This window comes from Dunckerocampus dactyliophorus, chromosome 15, assembly GCF_027744805.1.
Source record: "Dunckerocampus dactyliophorus isolate RoL2022-P2 chromosome 15, RoL_Ddac_1.1, whole genome shotgun sequence".
Lineage (NCBI taxonomy): Eukaryota > Metazoa > Chordata > Actinopteri > Syngnathiformes > Syngnathidae > Dunckerocampus > Dunckerocampus dactyliophorus.
In genome coordinates, this window is record NC_072833.1 from 8,450,796 (window position 1) to 8,473,148 (window position 22,353).

The 22,353-nt window shown below is 41.4% G+C and overlaps 1 protein-coding gene across 5 annotated transcripts in view; it reads left to right on the forward strand.

The window, feature by feature from the left end:
- Window positions 1-12,206: 12,206 nt before the first annotated feature.
- sbf1 (SET binding factor 1) overlaps window positions 12,207-22,353 on the forward strand; it is a 54,149-nt gene continuing 44,002 nt past the window's right edge. For all 5 annotated transcript variants that reach the window (XM_054800115.1, XM_054800117.1, XM_054800116.1 and 2 more), the window contains exon 1: window positions 12,207-12,407. In XM_054800115.1, coding sequence (XP_054656090.1) covers window positions 12,353-12,407 — 55 coding nt within the window. In that variant the 5' untranslated portion in view covers window positions 12,207-12,352. The remainder of the gene's footprint in view (window positions 12,408-22,353) is intronic.

Genomic DNA, 22,353 nt, shown 5'->3' on the forward strand with positions numbered 1-22,353 from the left:
ATTAACATTTGATGCCAAAGGTTTCCCACTTTCTCTTGTTTTTTACACAGTTTAATAATTGATGACATGTTCAGTCCATGCTCCTCATCTGTGGATTACAGGTGCAACACGCACATTGACGTTTGTGATGACATTGCCACACATCTCAATTTCCTGACGGATGTTGGTCTTCAGGGCCTCAATGGTCTGTGGGTTGTTGCAGTACACGCTCTCCTTCAGATATCCCCACAGAATGTGTGGCAATGTTATCACAAACTTCAATGTGCGTGTGGCACCTGTAATCCACAGAAGAGGAGCGTGGCTTAAAAAATAAAAGTCAAAATTAAAAGATGCATGATTAAAAAGTGGTGGGTAACATTTTATTGGCCCAACGTGTATATAGTTTATTATTATTGTTGTTATTATTTCACACCCAACAGCATCTTTATTAAGTGCTGTTTTGCTGTGGACTCTAAGAATATACATAACGTCTCATACTCATTTGATAACATAAATGTTATGTCCGTGTAGATTGTCATCATCAAACATTTGAAACGATTCTACCTTTGCGAAGAGAAAAAAAACCTTACTAATTTTAGCATTTTATTGGATTTTATCATAAAATGTTGTGTTGCTTTGGAAATATTAAAAGATTCGTCGTTTGCACACGTCTTAGCACACACAAAAAAACTGCATATATAAATCAAGACTACAATATTGTATACCTTCTATCATAAAGTATTACTTGTAATAATTATCTACAAAAACTTAATATCTATGCCAAGAGTACCCAATAAAATCATGTGCACACATATTTCCTTTAAAAATTTGTATTCCAGATTAATTGCCACCCTTATTTCTTATCATTACTGGAAAGTCAAGGGGTCAAGACAAATAGAAGATACTGTACAGTGTGAACAAGACACGCCTTCATTCCCACCATGTAACATCACCGATCAACTGGACATTTTAAAATGTTTTCATCCTAGATGCAGTTACGCAACGCTCATTCCCAAGAAGAGCAGCAGTTTTCAACGTTTCCTGGTATTGGAATGACGTTGCACTGTGCATCAATGTAACAAAAACAGTCACGACCAGCGACACAGATGAATTGAAGCTTACAAATCATCTCAAACAATTCAAATAATAACATGAGAAAGCCATGAAACAGTATTTAAATGAACATATGCAAGTGTATGGAATAAAGTGTCTTGTAAATGATCGTTGTCCACTTCTCACATTTGCTATTATCAACTCAGCTCAGCTCTGTCCAGGCATTCCTTTGATGTTCCTACGTATTTTCCCATTAGCCAGTCCATCCTGCATCATGTCCTCCTTGTGACACGCTAATCCAAGTTTTGGCTTTAATGACGGAGATTTTAGCTTCAGTTCGTATAAGATATTATCTCAGTTCAGGCTGTTTTTGGAGGTCTTTACGTCTACCAGGCAGTTGCGCATTCCCAACTCAGAGTTTGAAAATTGCTACTTTGAAGTGTCCATTTGTCTTTAAGATGTGGCTCAACTTAGCTTCGCAGGTTTAAAGAAATATATTTCTGTCTTTATTGTTCCCAAGCTGGTGCGCCTCTCCAGCTCAAACTTAACAGATCTTAGCAGATCAAACTTACGTACAGTTGATTATGTTGAGCTGCCGATATTAGCGTTATTGAAAATCTGTTATTTTTTAATTTTATTTGGGATTATTTCAATGTGGGCTGCACGGTGGTCTAGTGGTTAGCATGTTGGCCAACACAGTAGCAGTCCGGAGATCCAGAAGACCTGGGTTCGATTCTCCCTTGGGCATTTCTGTTTGCATGTTCTCCCCGTGCGTGCGTGGGTTTTCTCTGGGTTCTCCGGTTTCCTCCCACAATCCAAAAACATGCATGTTAATTGGAGACTCTAAATTGTCCATAGGTATGAATGTGAGTGTGAATGGTTGTTTGTCTATATGTGCCCTGCGATTGGCTGGCGACCAGTCCAGGGTGTACCCTCCCTGCCTGTCGCCCAAAGTCAGCTGGGATAGGCTCCAGCATGCCCCCACGAAGCGGTATAGAAAATGGATGGATGGATTATTTCAATGTATTTTATTATATTATTGCATAAATTATATATCTGTATACAGTATATATATATTTTTTTAATAATAATTTTGGTGTTAGAAATATTTTGCGATTGAGTGGCCTCCAGTCCAGGATGTACCTCACCTCCCGCCCAATGTCAGCTGGGATAGACTCCAGCATACCCCCGCAACCCTAATGAGGATTAAGCGGAATGGAAAAACGAATGAATGAATGTTAGAAATATTAACATATTTTTTGTAACATTAAGTATATATTTTTTATAGTATATTTTTATTTTGTATTATTTTATTATATATTCGATAAATTATGTAAATTACATTTAAATATATATATATGCTTAATACAATGCGCAAATAATGATTTATTTATTGATGAAATTTGCTGCTTTAGATATCCAGTTGCTTTTAAGATGTAACTGAAGTTAGCTTACAAAGGGTTGAAATATGATTTCTTTCTTTATTTTTCTCAAGCTGCTGCACCTCTCCAGCATCAAACTGCTTTAGATGTGTATTTATCTCTCTACGGAACCTTGCTTAGTGATTTGATGCGACTGACCAGTTGAGTCATCGCCCTGTCTGTGGAAACGGGTCACTTTTTAAGATTCTGACCTGTTTATGTAAGAGTTCCCTGGCGCGTGTGACAGCAGCAAGTGAACCGGTCCTGGATCCTGAACACAGAGGGCTTCCCGCCTGGTTTGATCTCTCAGTCGTGTCTGCTATTGTGTGAGGCGGCCATTAGCGCACATTAGAGGGAGATCTGTGGAGCCGGCACAGAAAAGGTTTTTGATGTTTAAATCTAGCCGAAAAGCAAGAAGTATGCAGCGGTATTTGTGTGATCAAAGAGGATACTTTATTATTGGGTACTGTTTTCTCTGTTGTTTTTGAATGAGTCACACAGGGACATCCTTTTGAGGTTGCCGAAACGCTTTAAAGCACTGTTCCCCTTTGCCGGTTACTTCTCTGACCCTTGACATTTGATCTTAATAGCATATCAGCAACCCCATAGGTACGTATTCATTAATAACGCTAATACACTCTTGAAAAAATGTTTAAGAGCAGTGGAAAATTAGAAGTACAGTAATCCCTCGCCACATCGCACTTAATTGGTTCCGCGAAGTAGAATTCCTTCTTTATAAATGGAATATTTTTGTTGCTATGCCTTGTTTGCAATCTTCTAAATACGTTTTTTTAACATTATTAGAGCCCTCTTGAAATGAAATAACACCCATATATCACCTTTACATTCATATTACCTAATATAGTAGATACAATCACAGAATATAAGACAGTAAATAAAACTTGTGCTTGTGCGTGTCGCAGTAAATGTGTTCAGTGTGGAGGACAGGAAGTGATGTTGGGGGTTCAGAGTTGAGTTTTAGCTTGTCATGGGTTAGGCTGCAACTGTGCCTGTTTTGAGGTACAGTAATTAAAATCAAGTCTGGTACTGGTGCTTCAGTGGTGGTCTCACCGAACAATTACTGACACCTAGTGACCAATGTAGAATACTACATTCACATTTTGGAATGTGTCTTCTTATGGCTTATGTTTTCTGTTTTGGTTCATTTAGCCATTTTTATGCATGAAAATGCTTCATTTAGGCAGAAAAGTATAACACAAAATGTTTTGTAGTTTGTAAGTGAAACCTTTTATTAGAGTGAATGGTTGTTTGTCTATATGTGCCCTGCGATTGGTTGGCGACCAGTCCAGGGTGTACCCCGCCTCTCGCCCCAAGTCAGCATACCCGCGACCCTAGTGAGGATAAGCGGCATAGAAGATGGATGGATGGATTCTAACCAGATTGTTAGTACAGTATCAAAATACTCCCCCTATAGGCCTGGAGAGTCATTTTCTCTGAAGCATAGTCATTGTGCTTTAATACAGTGGAACCCTGTTTATGTCGACAACCCGTCAACTCATCAGGTCTCGGCCCATCGTGTTCTTCTTTTTACTAAAAAGTATGTGCCCGTTTAAGTCGAGGTCGACTGCGTTTGGATACTTGGTATGTATCCGATATAAAGTAAATACACGGCGAGTATTGCCAATACCAGTATTGACATCATGGAGTGATTTTGCAATTTTGCCTTAAATTTGTAGATTATATCAGAATAAAACACAGGACAAAGATTTTAGGCAAACAAAAAAAACTTTTTGATGAACAAATTGATTTGTGAACAATTTATGAATATAAAAATATCAGACAATGTTACAAAATAATATTCCAGCACAATTGTTTGAGCAAAATTAAGCCAATAATGAAAAATAATGAAAAAATTAAAGCAAAAACTACAGTTGGCTGTCATCCAAATCTTTTGCTTTTTTTGCCCAAAGCCCTCTTGTGTCCAAAAACATATTCCCTTAGTTTGTAAACAATGTATAAATATTTTTATTTTCATATAAAAAAAAAACAGAAAAGAATTGAATAATATTGATTTCATCACACTCGTACTCGTGCGATGCTATCTTTGGTAGTGATTCTCACAGTACAATGCTGAATGCTCATAGACAGTGTATTGTTTTTGGTATAAGATCTGCCACCACCATTTGTACTCAATTGAAAGCATGCTTGAGCAATGGAATCTTCATTTTTGTGCGTGCTAAACATCGTCAACACGTGTAGGAATCAGTGTTTTCCTCAGATAAACACTCGTATCTACGCTGAAGTGTCCTGGCTTCAACCGGAGGGAGGTTTAGGATGCAAACAAATTTATGATCTCAAGTGGCAACACCTGCAGAACTTGTGGTTCCCCGGGGATGAATGCTTCCGTTGTTTTTGAGCGGAGTACTCGTGTCAGCATTGTAAACAGAGCCCTATCCCTTGAGTGTTCCTTCCTCGCTGCGCATGATGTTGCAGTAAACCACTGCTTCTCAAACAGTGCGGCGGCCCCCCCCGGGGGGCGGGGAGCGTGGTGAACTGTCGGCGGGGTTGATTGAGAGGCAGTGAAGACTTTCAATATTAGTGCAGATCTGCCAACATGTATGAATTTGTCTTACTCGGCGTGCAATGTAACTCTCGAATACGCTTGTATGCTTCACTGCTCTCCATTTTGTTGCATTTCGCTGGTTTCAGTTTCGAGTCCAGTCTGTACAGTACAGATAATAAATAGATATTATCAGTTCCTCAATAGTATTTCAAATCGGGGGGGGGGGGTCGCGAACACGTTTTTGTCCCCCAGTGGGGGCATGACAGAAAACAACAAAGAATCACTGCAGTTAAACAGACTCACGTCTCTCACCTTTATACATGTACTGTACTAACTACTCTTTGCAGTTACCTAAGATGTTGTCTGGCTTGCTTCAACCGCATTTTTGTATCATAAAGTAAAAAGTCAAACAAAAGTAGTGTGCCTTTACATGACAGTGCCACAGAATTGACACCAGCATCCACAGCGTGGTAAGCTAAAACCTGCTGCCCCCTAGTGAAGCCAATCTTATTTTAGCTGCTTCCCATGAAAATACAAAGTAAGTATCACTTATTGTCATTGAAGAATTGTCAGCGCAGTGAGCATCGAAAGCAGGGGTGTATACTGTATAATGAAAAATCTAAGGATTTTGATCGTTTTTACTTTGTAAACAGGCTAAAATCAACCCATGTAGATATGCTAAGACGTTACATATACTGTAGGTGACAAAACGTATTACAGTAGATCCTCGCTATTATTATTATATTATATGTTATATATATTATTATTAGGCACCTTTTTTGCCATTCGTGAGGTGTCTTGGATCATAACCCTCATGAATGCTGGATCATGGATATTTTTAATACTCTTAAACCAGGGTGTGTCCAAACTTTTCCCACTGAGGAATGCAAACTGAAAAATCAATTTGTATCGATTTTTTGAAAACATGTACAAATGCAAAAAATAAACCGACATGTTATTAATATATCTATTTATTTCAAGACAAAGCTTTGTGTTATTCATGATTAATATCAACATTTCAGCTTTTTCTGTTTACATTGTGTCATTTTTTAACATTTGCTGATTTTTTGTTTTGTTTACAGTACCTCGCCACATCGTGATTCGAACGTCGCTCCCTCACACTATCGTGGTTTTTCAAAAATGTATAAATTAATAAATGGCCGCTGTTTCGTGGTTGACTATGGCCGATTATTAGTCAAAAGACATCTTCTGGTCACCAAGTGTCACCGATGTTACACTGATGAGATATTACCTTACATTACATTACCTTACCTTGCACTGCACATGGAGTCAGTCATGGATACAGTGAAATAAGTTCTCCTCCGATTCCGTGTGGAAGTGGTACATTTCTGGCTTCTTAGTCTGTCATTCTTCCCCACTCAGTTTCAAACCATTTCTATAATAAATAAATTAGAGGCTAACTAGTCAGCTCGGTCGCTTCCTTTGCATAAAGCGGCGTCTGTCTCTTACGTCCCTGCAGAGATCCTGTAGCCTGCGCGTAAGAGTTGCACGAATGTGGTGTAAACAAAGCCAGCAGTAGTGCGTAATGTGAATTATTATGTCTTATTATCGCTTATCGTGTCTAGTATATTAGGTAATACGAGTATAAAGTGACTATAGGCGTGTTATTTCATGTCTACAGGGCTCTAATAATGTTTAAAATCATACTTAGAAGATGGTAATTAGGTTTTCTATGGCATAACAACCAAAATATTCCATTTATTAAGAAGGAAATTCACTTATCAGGTCTGGAACCAATTAAACCCTATAATATGCCCCTCACATTTATGAAATGCATGTTAAATTCAGTTTAACACATTAAGAAACATTGTTGTACTTACAAAACGTGCAGTTACACAACATCACATCTTGTCAAAGCATCTTTCTGCTGGAAAATGCTGACTGAATTGACTTGTGAGACAGTGCCCTCAGCTCGATTCATAAATGCAGCGCTCTTTTCCCCTCTGCAGATAACGCCATCAAACCACTTTCTATTTAAGTTACCATAACAATACTAATTATTTACAGTTTAAAGCAGTTCAAGAAAATTGCTGCGGAGCAAAAGCTGAAGTGGGAGATGTACTGTATTATTTCAGCCTTTTTGTTCTATTTCCCCTCATTTTTTGATGTTGTTTTTTTCCTGTGTTTTGATTTTCTTTGACTCTTGTATATGTGTGTGTTTTTTTTGTGGCGCCACCCCAGAAATCTACCAGTGATGGCACAGAAGAAAACTGCGATGATGGCCATAGAACTGGACATATCACGACATAGTATCAGTGTGCTGTCTGCTCAGCACGATACGGCCGACACTAGCAGTAAATTCAAAAAAAGAAGAACGAAAGCGACACCGGAGATGTGTCTCAGAAGAGACTAACCTCCCAGACACAACATTGTTAAGATCCTGGATGCGTCGTTATACGTTACATGTCAATCATGTATCATTAGGGGGTGAGTATTTTATTTCATTTTAGCTTCATGCACAGCGGTTAGCTTCTTTTTACACTTGTAGGCCAGTGAGACTTAAGAAGCCCCACGCCAGTATGGCGTATAGGCATCATCAAAGGGTGAGTGTTTTAATCTATTTTTGCTTTATACATGAGGTTAGCTTCTTTTTACACGTGTATTATAGTTAAGAATGTTAAAAAATGCTATTCTCCACTTCGTTATACACTATTATAGTGTACATGAGTCATGGAAGGCCGAGTATTTTATTGTATTTGAGCTTTAACTTCTTTTTACACTTGTATGACAGTTAGAATGTTCAAAAGCTTGATGCACCATGTCGATACTCACCATGATAGCGTACATGCTTCACCAAAGGATGTTACCGTCTTTTGAGAATCGTAAGTAACATGCATTTAATGTACATACAGTATTGTGTTTGCATGTTCCACACTCCTCAGGCCACATAAAAATGAATAGCTTCCTGATTGTTGTAGTCAGAGCATTAGCGCTCAGAGTTGTTTATCGCATATGTGCTCTAAGCAACAAAGCAAAAAGAAGTCAGAGTGGCCCCTTATTTTTTTCCCTGCATGTTATGGTAAAAACAAACATTGTCACACATCAAGACTTACAGACGTTTACTGTACACAAACCCACAGCATACCGCAGTGCTGAGTTAGCTACACGAGAGTGTCAAAATATTAGCCTCTTGTATCAGACAATGCACGTCACTTGTCGACGCCCCTCGGACTCACTGACTGCCATCAACATTTACTTGTGACTTTCACAAGAGACATAAGGAGAATGATAGATAATAAAGGACTTTTTTTATTTTGGTTTTCCTCACACAGTTAGCTTCTTCTGTTTCTTCTCTTACCGTATTGGCGGTTAGCACGCAGCTCACACAGTTAGCTAGTTTGGTAGCCATGACCACAACAAGAGACAGCAGGAAGGAGACTGACTGACAGTCGCTACAGCCAATCAGGACGCAGAAGACAATGGGCGGTGCAGAGAGAAGAGAGAGAATAGAGAGACACAGCTGCCTGTGCCAAAGCACAGAACTACAACACTCAAATTCCCACAATGCAATTCTTTTTAAAGGGCCAGGCCCGGCCTGTAACTGCGTTCACACGGTGTAAAAAAATGGCTTTAACCATGAGCAAGCTAGCGAGCTAACTACTTAGCCTCCAATTTATTTACTGTATTCTAAACTTAAGAAAGGGTTGAAAACAGAGTGGGGAAGAAGAACAAAGAAGCCAAAAACTTACCACTTCCATATGGAATGAGAAGAGAATCATGTGACTCGGGCAGTGTGACTTTATTCTCATGTCATGTCTCAATAATGGATCATTACTGACGTCCAGTGGCCAGAATACATCATACACTTTTGTCTTTCAATATGTTTGGACTAATAATACGGCATAGTCAACCATAAAACAATAATTTATGAATTGAATTGCAATTAATCATTTATTAATTAATTAATTTTTGAAAACCCGCAATAGAGCGAGTGAGCAATAATCGAATTCTGATATTGCAAAGGACGACTATATGTTTTGACTACAACAACAATAAAGCTTTAAATCTTTCTTCCGGTGACTCAAAATTTTAAAAAAAAATGGAACGGGTGCACTTTTTTAGTTGCCGTGGATTATACTTCTATACTTTTATTTTGAAGCTTGTTTTGCACTGAACAGGTTGTTACTGTCTGCACGGTTTAATGCTGTGTAACTAGACAGAAGTTGTCATTTCACGCTGCTTAGTGATAATGATGACGTTAACAACACGAAAACACATGTTGACATAAACTGACCCATTTTTCATAGAAATGAACAAAAGCGGTCGACCTTGTATGTTGACATCGACTTTAGCATCCCTCATTTATCGCTGTTAATTGGTTGTAGACCTGGCCGCGATAAGTGAGTTGTAAGTGAAGTAGAAATCAATAGTAATAAATTGAATATTTTTGTTATTATGGCATAGAAAACCCGTTTATGACCTTATAAAAATGGGTTTTAACATTATTAGAGTCCTGTAGACATGAAATAAAACCCCTATAGTCACCTTTATATTAATAGTATTATAATATAGTAGACATGATAAGTGATAATGGGACATAACATAACTCACGTTATGCACGACTGCTGGCTTTGTTTACACCACATTGTGCAACTCTTACGCACAGGCTATGGGATCTCTGCGCGGACATAAGAGACAGCCACTCCTTGAAGCACAGCAAGCTACCGAGCTAACTAGTTAGTCTCAAATTTACTTATTGTAAACTTAAGAAAGGGTTTGAAACTAAGTGGGTAAGAAGGACAAAGTTAGAAGCCAAAAACATACCACTTCCACACAGAATGGGAGGAGAACTTTATTCACTATCTCATGGATGGATGGATGAATGGATGGATGTTGGAGTCCATCCATGGACTCCATGTGCACTACAAGTTAAGGTCATGTGATGTAAGTTAATGTGCCATCAGTGTAACATTACTGACACCTAGTGACCAGATTACTATATATGACTTGTCTTTCGATATTTTTTTTTACTAATAATAGGCCATAGCCAACCACTAAGGACAACTTTAAACAAAACACAGTGGAAGTGGAACTGAGTTAAGTGGGTTCTACCGTAATGGAAAAGGCTCTAATGCAAATCATGCCCCCATTTGGTTGCTATGCCTGGCTTAATTTGAACGGAAACGTGATGCTTGGATGCAGCGCGCAAGAGACCGACAAACCGCTTCCTGCCAATCGGTTTGTCTGCAGTAAGTTTGTCGCATCCTGCAGAACACAGTTTTGTGCTCTGTTTGGTCTACATGAGTGAATATCATTGCATCAGAGACATGGTAGTGACCTTTTGGGGATGTCTTTCACTTTATTCTTAGACGTTAACTTCATCACTGCATGTGCACGCACCCTGTTCTGCTCTCATCGTTTTCTCTGTCTCTTTGGCAGTCAAGTGTGGCTCAAGGTTGAGTTAGACTGAATATCAAAAGGCGACTCCCTGAAAATAGTATTCACTAGCTGGCTGCTAATCTCCTGATGATAACATGGTTTTGGTTGTCTGCTGTGCTGCCCCCAGGCAATTGTGTGAGAGACTGGAGGGTAGGGGGTGGGTGGGTCTAGCCACATATCAACTGTATCTATACCAAGGAAAGTATCAGTATTAGATCGATACTAGCACGATGAGATTGATATTTTTCTGTTCTCATCTGTTTGTTTTCACAAACATCCGTTTTTTTGTTTGGTTTTGTTGATCATATTGTTAGATAGTTCATATTGTTGTTTAGGATAGTAGAGATGGGTGGATTGAGCCAAATATTGATTGCATCGATACCGGGTAGTTTCAGATCAATATTAATGTTAATGTTTATTTTCACAAACTTCTGTGTTTTTTGTTGTTGCGTCATGAGGTTTAATTTGGACCCTGTGTTCAGCAGGTTCCTGAGACCAAAACCCACAGCTCTTAGTCTTGCAAATGAGGTGAAGCCAGGGCCAAGCCAGAACAATAGATGCTAACGAGCCAGTATCAGAGTCGTTCATACCCAACTCAGGGAGCGACACTTCCCTTTTATCGGAGGTGTTAATAGCAGGATAGGATTATACCACTACTCCGCCCAGGCTTAGTGTAAGGAACCAATAGGAGGAGGGTGTTGGCACACCAATTCCACCCACTCTTACTGTATTTAAGGCCTAAGCTACCAGCACTTATTAGTTCGCTGACGAAGCTCTTCGGATGAGGAGCGAAACGTCCGACACCTTCTTCACAGAAGTACAGATGACGTCTCAAGAAGCCTTTTCCTCGATGCGTTGTCCATATCGTTACATTGTTGACATTGTTGTATTGTTTACAAACTCGTTCTTGGACACAGGACAGCTTTGGTGGCAAAAAGCCAAAAGGATTTCAATGATTATAATCAGGATCAACAAATTAAAGGCAAAAATCACAAAATCATTCCCATGATCTTGAACGTTGTCAAGTAAAAAGTGTTGGGAGCAGTATTGATCGGCTTACTGCTGACTGGCTTACTTACTTGGTATCGGATCAATATCAAAATGTGCAATATCACCCAACCCTGCTGTCAGGAAAACAAACCTAAAGAAAAAAAACACACAACTTGTCAGGCTCATTTTATCTAGAAAGTGATAAGGACCGGAGGTGAAGGGTTACAGCGCAGGAAGCAAGCGTGCAGCCAAGGACATGTCGTGCGGATGCAGGTCATCAGGCCTTCCTCTCAGTCCATTCACACTTTATCTGCCTATCTCAGGCGACACTATGTCATCATGTCAAAGTGTCATCCGCTACCTCATCTCGCCTAACTGAGGTGCTGTTTATCTTTTACAATTGGGAGTATCCTATACAGTACACAGTATACCACATTGGTGTAACCAGGTGGTAGATTACCAATCATTTTCATAAAATACTTAATATTGAAAGTACTTTCTTTTTATTCTTATTATTTAGCCCTGAGATGGGTCAGTTATGTCAGTGACATATGTTTTCCATTTGTAATCAAATTTTTACACGCATCATATTTGGCAATGTTCTGATGCAAACTGTTTTAATGTTTTTGGGGCTTTTTATTTTATTTTTTTTTACAAATTATATTAAAAATATGCGGAATGCCAATAAAAAAACGAGCTGAAAGCCAAAATTGAGCCACGGGCCGCATTTTGAATACCAGTGATCTTTGTAGTGTAGTAGCCCCAGGACCATCTTTATGCATGCGGCCCCTCCCTGGAAGTCTCAACTGCGCAGACTCGCGGCTCTCCGCTGTCAGGCAGGCTGACAGTATGGCGGCGGCGTACAGCTGGAAGGATGCTACTGCCGCCCATCATGTATCCATCGCCGGCAGGACGTAAATGGACTATTGACGGCGCCGAAAGCAGAGGATTACGCGAGAGAGGCCTGTTGCCGTGAAGTCCCAAAATGGCCCGGCTCGCTGACTACTTTGTAGTGGTCGGTTACGACCTCGACAAGCGAGGTGGGTGCTGGAGTTAGCCTGCTAGCTGCTAGCCTTAGCGGCCTGTTGTTAGCTTCGGGTAAACAGTAGGCGGGGATGCGGCCGGGAAGCCAATCACAGCTGACCGACTCGAGTGAGTGGTGGCTGGCTGTCGGCGTCAACTCTACACCGAGGACTCCCACTTGCTGCTTGGGATTAGTGTACTTAGACGGCAACCTTGCTGTTTTGCATCTTTAGTAGGGTCTAATGCAAAATGCCACCAGTTTAGCTACCAGCGAGCTCTAACTCACAGTGTTGACACTAAACTTAAGCTAAGTAAGAGCTAATGTTAGCCGGCTAATTCTGCAGGGGACAGGCTGTTTTGGACGGATTTATTCACCTGTTTTAGCTTTATCCTCACTTAGTCGTATTTTTGCATTACTCAACTACCTGGACTTGCAGTTTGCGTTTTGTGGACTTGTCAGTGTTTTGGTGGCATGCACATATCTGAGCACCTTTTTGGGGGGGTTGTCAGATGTGTGGATGTTTTTTTGCAATTAACTGCAATTGAAACGGTTGCTGATTGTTGTGTGTTTTTTGTGTGGATTAACCCAGATGGATTTGCCCCCCTTCTCTGAAGCCTTGTGTTGTTGGGACCGTTATCTGAGCCCCCCCTCTCTGGACCCTGAGCCTTGGCCTAGATTTGTGCAGTATAATGGCTCGTTTAATCATGAAATATTCAACCCGCCTATCCCACTGTGCAGCTTGCAACGTGGTAGTCTTTCATTTAGAGTGGACCCGCCTATGATTTATTCATAGTAGGCAAATTGCTAAAAAGCTTTAAACATAGGTTTCTGCATGCATGGGTGCACTTTCAGAATGTTGCATTTTACCCGTGAAGGGGGTTAATACAGGATGTCGTTACGTGGACAATGCACACGCTGCAGAAACTCCCCTTCCTGTTGAATCGGGCCCGAATGCAATGTGGAACGGTGAGCAGGCCTTTTAAAATCATCTGGAAGCCAGACTTGTAGGGTGCGTAAGGGTTTTAATGAACCACTACACCCGTGCCTTGTAAACACAAACGCGATGATGATTGTTGGGTTTGCCACGTTGTTGACAGTAACTTTCATGCTAATGTTTCTCAGTGAGGCTATGATGTGCTGAACATTTCAGTCCTCATTTCAGTACCTCCGTAGTTCCGTTATTGTCAGCATCCGATTGATTGATAGCAACTCATTATTATAACTGTGAATTGCTCACAGAAGCCCCCATGTTGTCTTATAATGGCTTACTGTATTTATTATAATTAGCTGCACTTTGACTGGAATCACCATGTGTGACAGTCGACTACTGCACACTGTTGACATGGCATCTGCAAAGCTGAAGTGCCCCTGTAGGCAGGGCAAGGCATTTCAGCGCAAAAGCGCGATGCTTTCGCCTGAATGGAATTACGGGTTGGAAAACTGTAAAAGTAATCAACGCTTTACCCTGAATAAATGCGTGGCACTCTCTGCAGTTGAGTTAATAAGCCACTAAATGAGGAATGTTAAAATGTACCATGTTTTATAATACAAGCACGCACCGATCCGATTGATCCGGGCCGATTTCCTTGTTTTCGGAGAACTGATCTACCTCCGCAAAGGTGTGAAAGTCAGTCCACTTTTGCTCTGCCAGACTGACAGCTAGCAGTCGAGCGAAAGAGCAAAGAGCCAGGCAGTGGCACACTGTTAGCGCGTATGAACAGTGAAAAGAGCAAAGCCACTTTAAGGAAAATGATGGCGGTCGTGGCACTGGGCGACCAGCCATTTTAGGTCACTGCGCACTTTATTTTTGGTAAGAGGCTCAAATCAGGTCTGCAGTGTAACCCAGTCTACAAGTTTTGTTTGTTTTTAAAATGTGAAGAATAAAAGAAGGAACGGATACCATTCAGCAGTTTGGACAGCAATGCTCTAAACTTTTCATTTCTATTTGAGAGAACTGCCTCATGTGCAGTTGAAACAACAAGTTTGTATTGTTTCACGTGTATTGTTCAATGTTTTTCAGCAAAATAAGATTGGAACATTGAAGGTGTATGCTGTCAGTCATTCAAAAAAAACAAACGGTATCGGCCCAAATCGGAATCAGTAGGTCAGGCTTTTTTTAAAGATCAGTGATAAGTCTGAAAATTGTAACGGGTGCACCCCTCTTATTATACATATTATAATAGATACAATTTATTGTTTGGGAAAAAAATGTGTACACTGAAGGTTGTACACCTCGTGGATGAAGAAGCACTCCAGAGCCACTATGTGAGGCTTTGTACACGTTTGTTTACTTGATTATGCATTATTCTTGTACAGTATTTCTCAGCTGTGTGTAAATAGCTACAAACTAAGAATAACCAAGTTCTCAATCCTAAGAATACCAGGAATTCTGCAGCACAGCAGCGTTTCCTCCTGTGTCTAAATATTTCATGCATCCTGCCTGTGTGTGTGTGTGTGTGTGTGTGTGTGCGTGCATGTTAGTGTGTGTGCATGTGACTGCTAGTTGTCACTCAAGGCAGAGGAATGTTTTGCAGGCCGGGGCAGTGACGGGTAGTCAAGGCTTACGTCATCGCCGCTCATGTGACTATTGAGTGTGTCACCTCATGCAAGAAAACCTGCGTGCGATGGAAAACGAACGAGTGGAGCTTTACCTTGTTTCTAAGGTGTCACTTTACTCACATTGCTTTTGCCATCAGTTCATCTTACTTTGAGCCAAGATGGTGCCTGTGCGCTGGATCGTGTCCATCGTTGCCGGGGTGTGGTTCTCATAGCAAGGGTCCCCTGAGAAGCACCGTGGCTTGTCACTGTGTTTTGACAGCGGTTCCTCCACTGCGCCGAGGAGCCGGCAGCCAATCGCGCGCACAATCCAAGACCCAAACAGGAAATGGGGAGAGAACCTTGGAGACTTTTGTTGAAAGGGAGAATACAGATTGACCCTCTGTGTGTCTGAAAGCCAGAGAAGGGACACGCATTAGAAATACATGCATGCACATGCGCCAGTAAAGCCATATTTGTGAGCTGGGTCATCGTTTTTCTACATTTTAAACTTTGAAGATGCTAAAACCAAGCCAATGTCTCAGGCCAAAGTCACAAGTAAATGTGCAAGCAATGGCTAGCTCCGGTTTCGATTATCGCTTTTGTCGACGTCAGTCAACCAGTCCGAGATGCACTGACAAAAAGGGATGTCAAACCCGTTTATGTATATATGTGCTAGGCTATTTGAATAAATCTGAGCAAAACATCCACATCTTATCATGGTGTTTTTGGGGACAAAACAAATGAGTATAATATCAATTGTTTTTGTTGTTGTTGAGAATATCCTAAGGCCCAACAAACTGGTATAAATGAAACATGCACACAGACGTATAGACCACCCAATACAGCCTTTACATTGACTTCTTCAATGTAATTAATACATACAGGCGGGAAATTAGGTTGTCTATCTGTCTATAAAATGCATTTGTTGTTTGTTTTTGTTCATTCATGTGACAGATCATGCAAAAGTCATATTGTCTGGAGTGATGTAATATATCGCAAGTATTGTGCCACTCTGAAGAACGCAAGTAAATCTTGTGACAGTGTAGCGGTGGAAGGGGTTCAGGATGTTTTTTTTGTGCTTCCCGTGACGTAGTGAAGCAGTCAAATTTGGATGTTGGCTGTTGTATTACGGATGGCTATCCGTGAACTTTGCAAAGCAGTGACTAATTTAGGTCACGCGCGCGCTTGGTTTCGTCAAGCATGAATAACGAGCGAAGATCTACATGATGCTTAATAATTGTCAGAGGGGAAACACCTCTTATGGATTTAGTTAGATGAAGCAAATAAGAATGGAGAGACGTGTGTGCGTGTGTGTGTGTGAGTGAGATGCTGCCAACAGTGCCTGCCTGTGGGCAGCCACTTCCTCCATTGCCTCCAGAGCAGGGCTGCAGCCTTTCAGGCCCTCCTGAAATAACCCCCACAATCTGCCTTTCATAGGGGGGACAGAGGGACTGTGGTACACTTCACGCTTGTGTGTGCTGGCTGCTCACCCGTCAGCTACTCGAATGGCTTTGTGTTTGGTCAGTTGCTGTGGTAACGTTAACCCTACTTTGGGCTGCGGGTTGCGATGAGCGCACGCTGCATACTGACCAGCAAGGCCTTGAAACTGATAACAATGCGCATATATTCGGACGGTGGTAATATTTTTTGTTCTTATGCAGTACCCGACCACGTATGTGTTTATGCACGTATGTTATACAGTGGGGCTCGTTTATGTCGACGCCCCTCTGACGCCAATTTGCTTTGTCACCAAGAAAACAAAGCTAAGATGTTGATGTTTTGTTCAGATAGCTTGCATATATTGACCTACATTGGATTGGTCTTAACATCTATAAGTACGAAATGTATCAAAGTGACTCGCATCCTTCCAAGTTTTCGGTATGCCTCGGTGGGAAAGGTTTGGACGACCTTATTCTACACTAACTAGTGATGTCCCGATCCAATATTGAGATTGGATATATCAGCCTGCATCTCTAATCTCCACTGCTGGCGTTCCGATATAGGCAGTCGATTCCAGACTCCGCCCCAGCACATGTATCCAAGACCGGATGGAGCCCACGTGATCACAGCAACAGCATGTGCTAACAAAGTAGCAAGGAGCAGGAATGATGTCATGTGTGACAATAAAAAGATGTTGCAGCTGTGTGCAAAAAAAAAAAGTTTCCCGTGGTGGCACAGAACTGGGGAAGTTTAATAAGACCAACCTCATCGCGCATATGAAGCAGCAACACACGGGAAACTCCCACGTGATGGCAAAAAAATCATTATCTGTAACAGAAAAGAGCGAGCCCCTGTCGGTGGTGAGTAATCGGGTTTAAATGCGCCACTGAGTAGGGCCCTATGATTTACGTGTTAAAGGGATCATGTGCGGAATCGCAGAATTGGCCAAAAAAAACAAAATCTACTGTTAAAAGTGTTATCTCGTGGAAATAGACATAATGTGAATGAAATGTTGTCATCTTGAGGAGAAGGAACGTTTGTGTGGGGAAGAATTTTCCGGGCGGACCGCTCAATCGTAGCGGAATCTCAACACAAACACTAACACACCCCCTCCCGTCGAAACGGTCACCTGAAACACCACTGTAATTTCATGGGAAAACTCCTCTTACGTAGCGTGAATGTAAGCTAGCTGGGTTAGCTTAGTTCAGTAGAGCATGGTAGTGCGGCTGTTTTGTGTGCGTTTACACGGTGTTGTGTTTTACTGCTTGTTAACGTAACGCACGATGCCCGCTGACGTGCAAATTCTAAGCGGAATAAGGACGAGAGGCATGTCCGTTCTTGCACCCAGCTCGTCTTAACCGTCAGCAGACATTCTCAACACACACAACTGACTTCCGGTCTTCAAAATAAGAGCGCTGTTCACCACATCCTTTCTAATTGTGAAAACAAAATAAGGGTGCCATAAAAAATATCTTACATAAATAACGCAATTGGAATTGCATACGTCTTCCTTAACCACATGCTCGTGCATTATTGTTTGTTGAGGATGTTGGAGCAATGTGCGCAGAGGATGACATTCCATTAGTACACATTCTGTGCTGGTGAAATAAGTACAAAAGGTAAAAATGAAATTTTAAAGAATTTAAATGGAATTTGGGGGGAAAAAAATGAAGCAGATTTCATAGGGCTTGAAATATGGGTCTATTTGCAGCATTGCAGGTGACGATCAGTATGTCAGTGTTACACTAGTCTGCTGTGCTTCAAAGCTTGTTTTTCATGAGGCAGACGATGGCCCTCGGGCCCTCACGCTTGCCCTCATTCCTACTACACAGGGGAGGGGTGTGTAGGTTTGTTTCCGGGGACAGCGGCTGTAGATGCATACTTCCTTTCACATGCAGACCACATCTGTTGCCTGACACAAATTCCACAAATGTTGCTGTTGTCATTTCACGCTGTTTAGCGATAATGATAACGTTAACAGTAATACAACACATGTTGACATAAACGGACTAATTTTTCATAGAAATGACCCCTTTGGGTCTCAAATATTATGTTGACAACAGTGGTTGTCAACATAATATTTCAAATTATTTCTCCTACACAAAATAATTTGTTTAAGAATATTTAACTATATTTAACTCTGGCTGTACAAAATTCTTGAAATTGCCACAAATGTGCCAGGACTGAGACTGGGGCAATGTTTTCTTCCGTAAAACACACGGCACCGTGTGCGACGTTGTGTTTTGGGCGCATGCGCGTCACTCCCCGCATGCATTACGTTCACATTACACACAACTGCAAGTCACGTTTTTTTTGTAACGTGAACAACTACATAAAAGATTGTATTTGAACAAAAACTAGCAAATCGGCATCATACCCTGCAGTGTGAGCATTGTCATAAATGGTTTGCCTGCATAAGGAGTATTGAACTGTTTTTAACCTTCTAAACACACAAAAAAAAACAAAACACACTTTAAACAAAATGACTTGTGTTTTATTGACTAGTTTTATTTTGGGGGGGGGGGGGGGGGGGAATTTTTGTTTCAATTTCAAGACAGACATTCCATTTCCACAAGTCTGTTGTTGTTTTTAGTTGCACTGTAGTTGTAAGTGTGCTGTCTGAGTTCATTTCTGTTCATATTGAAATAGCGTCTTGAAGACTAAATGCATTTTTAGCACAGTAGATGTGGCTTATTAGCACTGGAGATGCCTGGTGTGCTGAAGTTGTCAAGACCGAGAGGAGCCTTAAAAATACTCTAAACAATGTGTAGGGTGTGATTATGTTCCATGGGGGTTGTTGGGGATGCCCCCCCCCCCCCATGTTGATGGTTTTCCTGGAATGTGAAGAATTTCTCAGGCTCCTCTTAGGACAAAGGCTGAGTCAGTGCTGTTCTGCTTAAGTCTTTTGGCGCGCAAGAGAGCAGTCGTTCCAGTCCCCAAGGGGTGAATCTGGGGGGCTATCCACACGGAAATGGTATTCTGGGTGCCCTGAAACGGTATTTTTTGAAAACTGCTTCTAGAGTGGGGAAAATATGAAAAAGCCGGCTTGTTGTTTCCATATAAACTGGCAATCCGCTGCTGTTTTAAAATGATGACGTCAGTGACCCGTCGCCATCACGTGACCAGAAGTGAGCTTTGACGACAAGCCAATGTAATATCTGAATATTTCCAGTGTCATGACTCACCGCAGTCCACATTCTCCTGGTATTTTCTTGTCTTCTACTCCCAAAATGGCGCACATATAATTCCACTTTGTCATAAGTCTAGACCAGCCTTGGAAAGCAGAGGACAACGACTTATGTGCATGCTTTCTTTCTTCTTCTATGGTTTGGTGTGTCATGTGGTTCCGTCCGCGTGTCAGTCACAGCTCCACACGTAGGTGTGCCTTGTGTTATCCATTCCCATCTGGATGCAACTGTTTCCTAATCCGGCACAGTGTAGAATTACTTTTTTTTCAACTGGACATGTGGACAGGGCCTAAAAGTGCTTTTCGTAAGCGTTACTGGAAACACGGCATTTTGTGCGTCTGTAGCTTTAATGCTAATGACCTGTGTTTGTCCATGCTTAAGCCTGTCATGACAACAAACTTTTCTGGGCGATAATTGTCCTACAAATTATTGCTGATAAACGATATCATTGTCGACATTATTTTGAGACCATATTTTCATTAATGTAATGATACTAAATGCCATAATAATGCAGTACACCATGTCAAAAGCAATAAACTTTAATTTGTCAAGAGCATTTAACATTGTCGTTGGAATGTCAAGTATATAGATTTGTGAAATCCGTTTTATTTTTTCCCAAATTTTGTTTGATTTTTTCCTAAATTCTGTTTTTTCCGTTTTATTATTTTTATTCTTCTGTTTTTTTCTTTTTACACTTATTTCATCACCATAGATTGTGAGTTTACTTGTGTCAGTGAATAAAATTACCCAGTTTTTTTTTTTGTTTTTTTTTACTTTTCAGAATCCTACTACAGAATCCTCAACAAACGATCATATCCTTGCTTGTGGTTAAAGAAGATGTAGTTGCACATACAATTGCAATAGTTTTATTAATGTAAGCTATTTTTTAAAGACACCCATGTTTTACCACTATTACAGGATGTGCGCCGCTCTTATTTTGGCCCGGAATTATGGTGTGTTGAAAATGTATTTTGACTGTTGCTAAGTGAGATAGCGAGCTGGGTGCCTCTCACAGCCGTGGATGACGAAAGCAGCAGGCATGGGAATCCTAAAACGCTCGGTAACGTTACCTAAAACACAACTTGGGTACAAAGCTACACTGGCCACTGCTGTACGCGAGCTCTCACTCACGCTCAGTGAAGCGTGTTTTCACGGACTTACTTCAGGAGAGGGCTGGTTAGTGTTTGTGAGGGTCATCTCTCAGAGAAACCACTTAACGTCATTGCAATGCAACATTGCGCCCCCATCGCATTTATACATTTATTATGATTAACAGGACACTTTCCTTGTTAGAGTCACTTTTCCACAGAACAAACCTTCATGCTTCCGAGAGGCGAGAGCAACCTTATGTGGTTTGCTGTGACGCATTTTTGGTTACTTTTTTGAGCCTTGTGTAAAGAAAGAACCATTTTTAACCAAGTTTAGTAGCACAGCAGCTGATTCCGATCAGCAGAAGCAACTTTTGGTTTGAAACCACCAGTTCAATCGTAGTAATTCTACAGATGCGATCTCTCAGCATATTTCCTCTCTTGGAGGACCTTTCTTTTTTGTTTTGGTGGATCCGGGAGGTGGGAGTGCTCATTGTGCAGGAAGGATGTGAGTTTGCTGAAGTGCTTTTGTACAAAAAAAAAAATGTCATACATTGTCTCCTGGGCGATAGTGTTGTTAAAGGTGGCAATGCTGTCATTTGCTGCCATCCATTTGATTTCTAAATGCCAGCCGCTTGTTTTTAAACTACAACTACCACAGTGTTTTTTAAGCAACTACTGGCATTGAAAATACAATTTGGCTTTGTAGAAAAATACTTGAACTCTAACCTCACTGCACTAAGGGGCTATTTACACGGAAACATGTTCAGGGTCAAACTGTAAAGTACTGTATTTTAGCGTTTCATCCACATGGAAATGGCATTGTGGGTGTTCTGAAACAGTATTTATGGTAATGGCTGAACTACAGTATAAGTGTGAATGCACCCGTACTTGCAAGGGTGATGCTGCATACTTGCAAAAACGTGGGCAAAATTTGGGGATCCGTAATTGGTGCATACAGCCTTGGTGCGGATTTGGGAGCACGCACTCACGACGCAGCGCTTTTAGTTTAGAAGGAACCTTCGCTACGTCAAGGCCACAGATACGTGTGACGCGCGTGCCGTCTGCTGCCAACGCTTCCCCCCCCCCCCCCCCCCCCCCCCACACACACACAAAAAAATAAAAGCACGCAGAGAGCGCAGACCTTCGCCAAGCAACATAGTTCCCCATTCACACCTTTACAAGTGCTCTGACCATTTATATGCACAAATGCCGAAATTGGTCCTATTTCACAATTCTCTCCTTTAGTAATGAAATAACATGTTTCAGACTGTTGGTCTGTGATGGATATAATAATAGCAACGAAATATGTTATGTATTTTTGAGCAATTACTGTTGGTGACGTGACATGCCTCCCTCCCCCATACTGTTTTGGTCACATGGCTTGTTTTGGTCACATGGTGGACATTTGATGAGCAATATGGGGGTGCCAGTATCCCGCTTGTAGAGGGCGCCCATGCTCCAAGTTGCCGCATCAGAACCCAGAATCTCTGCGGGGGAATCTTGAGGCAGCAGCAGCAGCAGTGACCTCTGGAGAACCTCGGAAGGTCGTTCTGTATTACCGGATTGCGGATTTGGGAGCACGCACTCACGACGCAGCGCTTTTAGTTTAGAAGGAACCTTCGCTACGTCAAGGCCACAGATACGTGTGACGCGCGTGCCGTCTGCTGCCAACGCTCCCCCCCCCCCCCCCCCCCCCCCCCCCCCC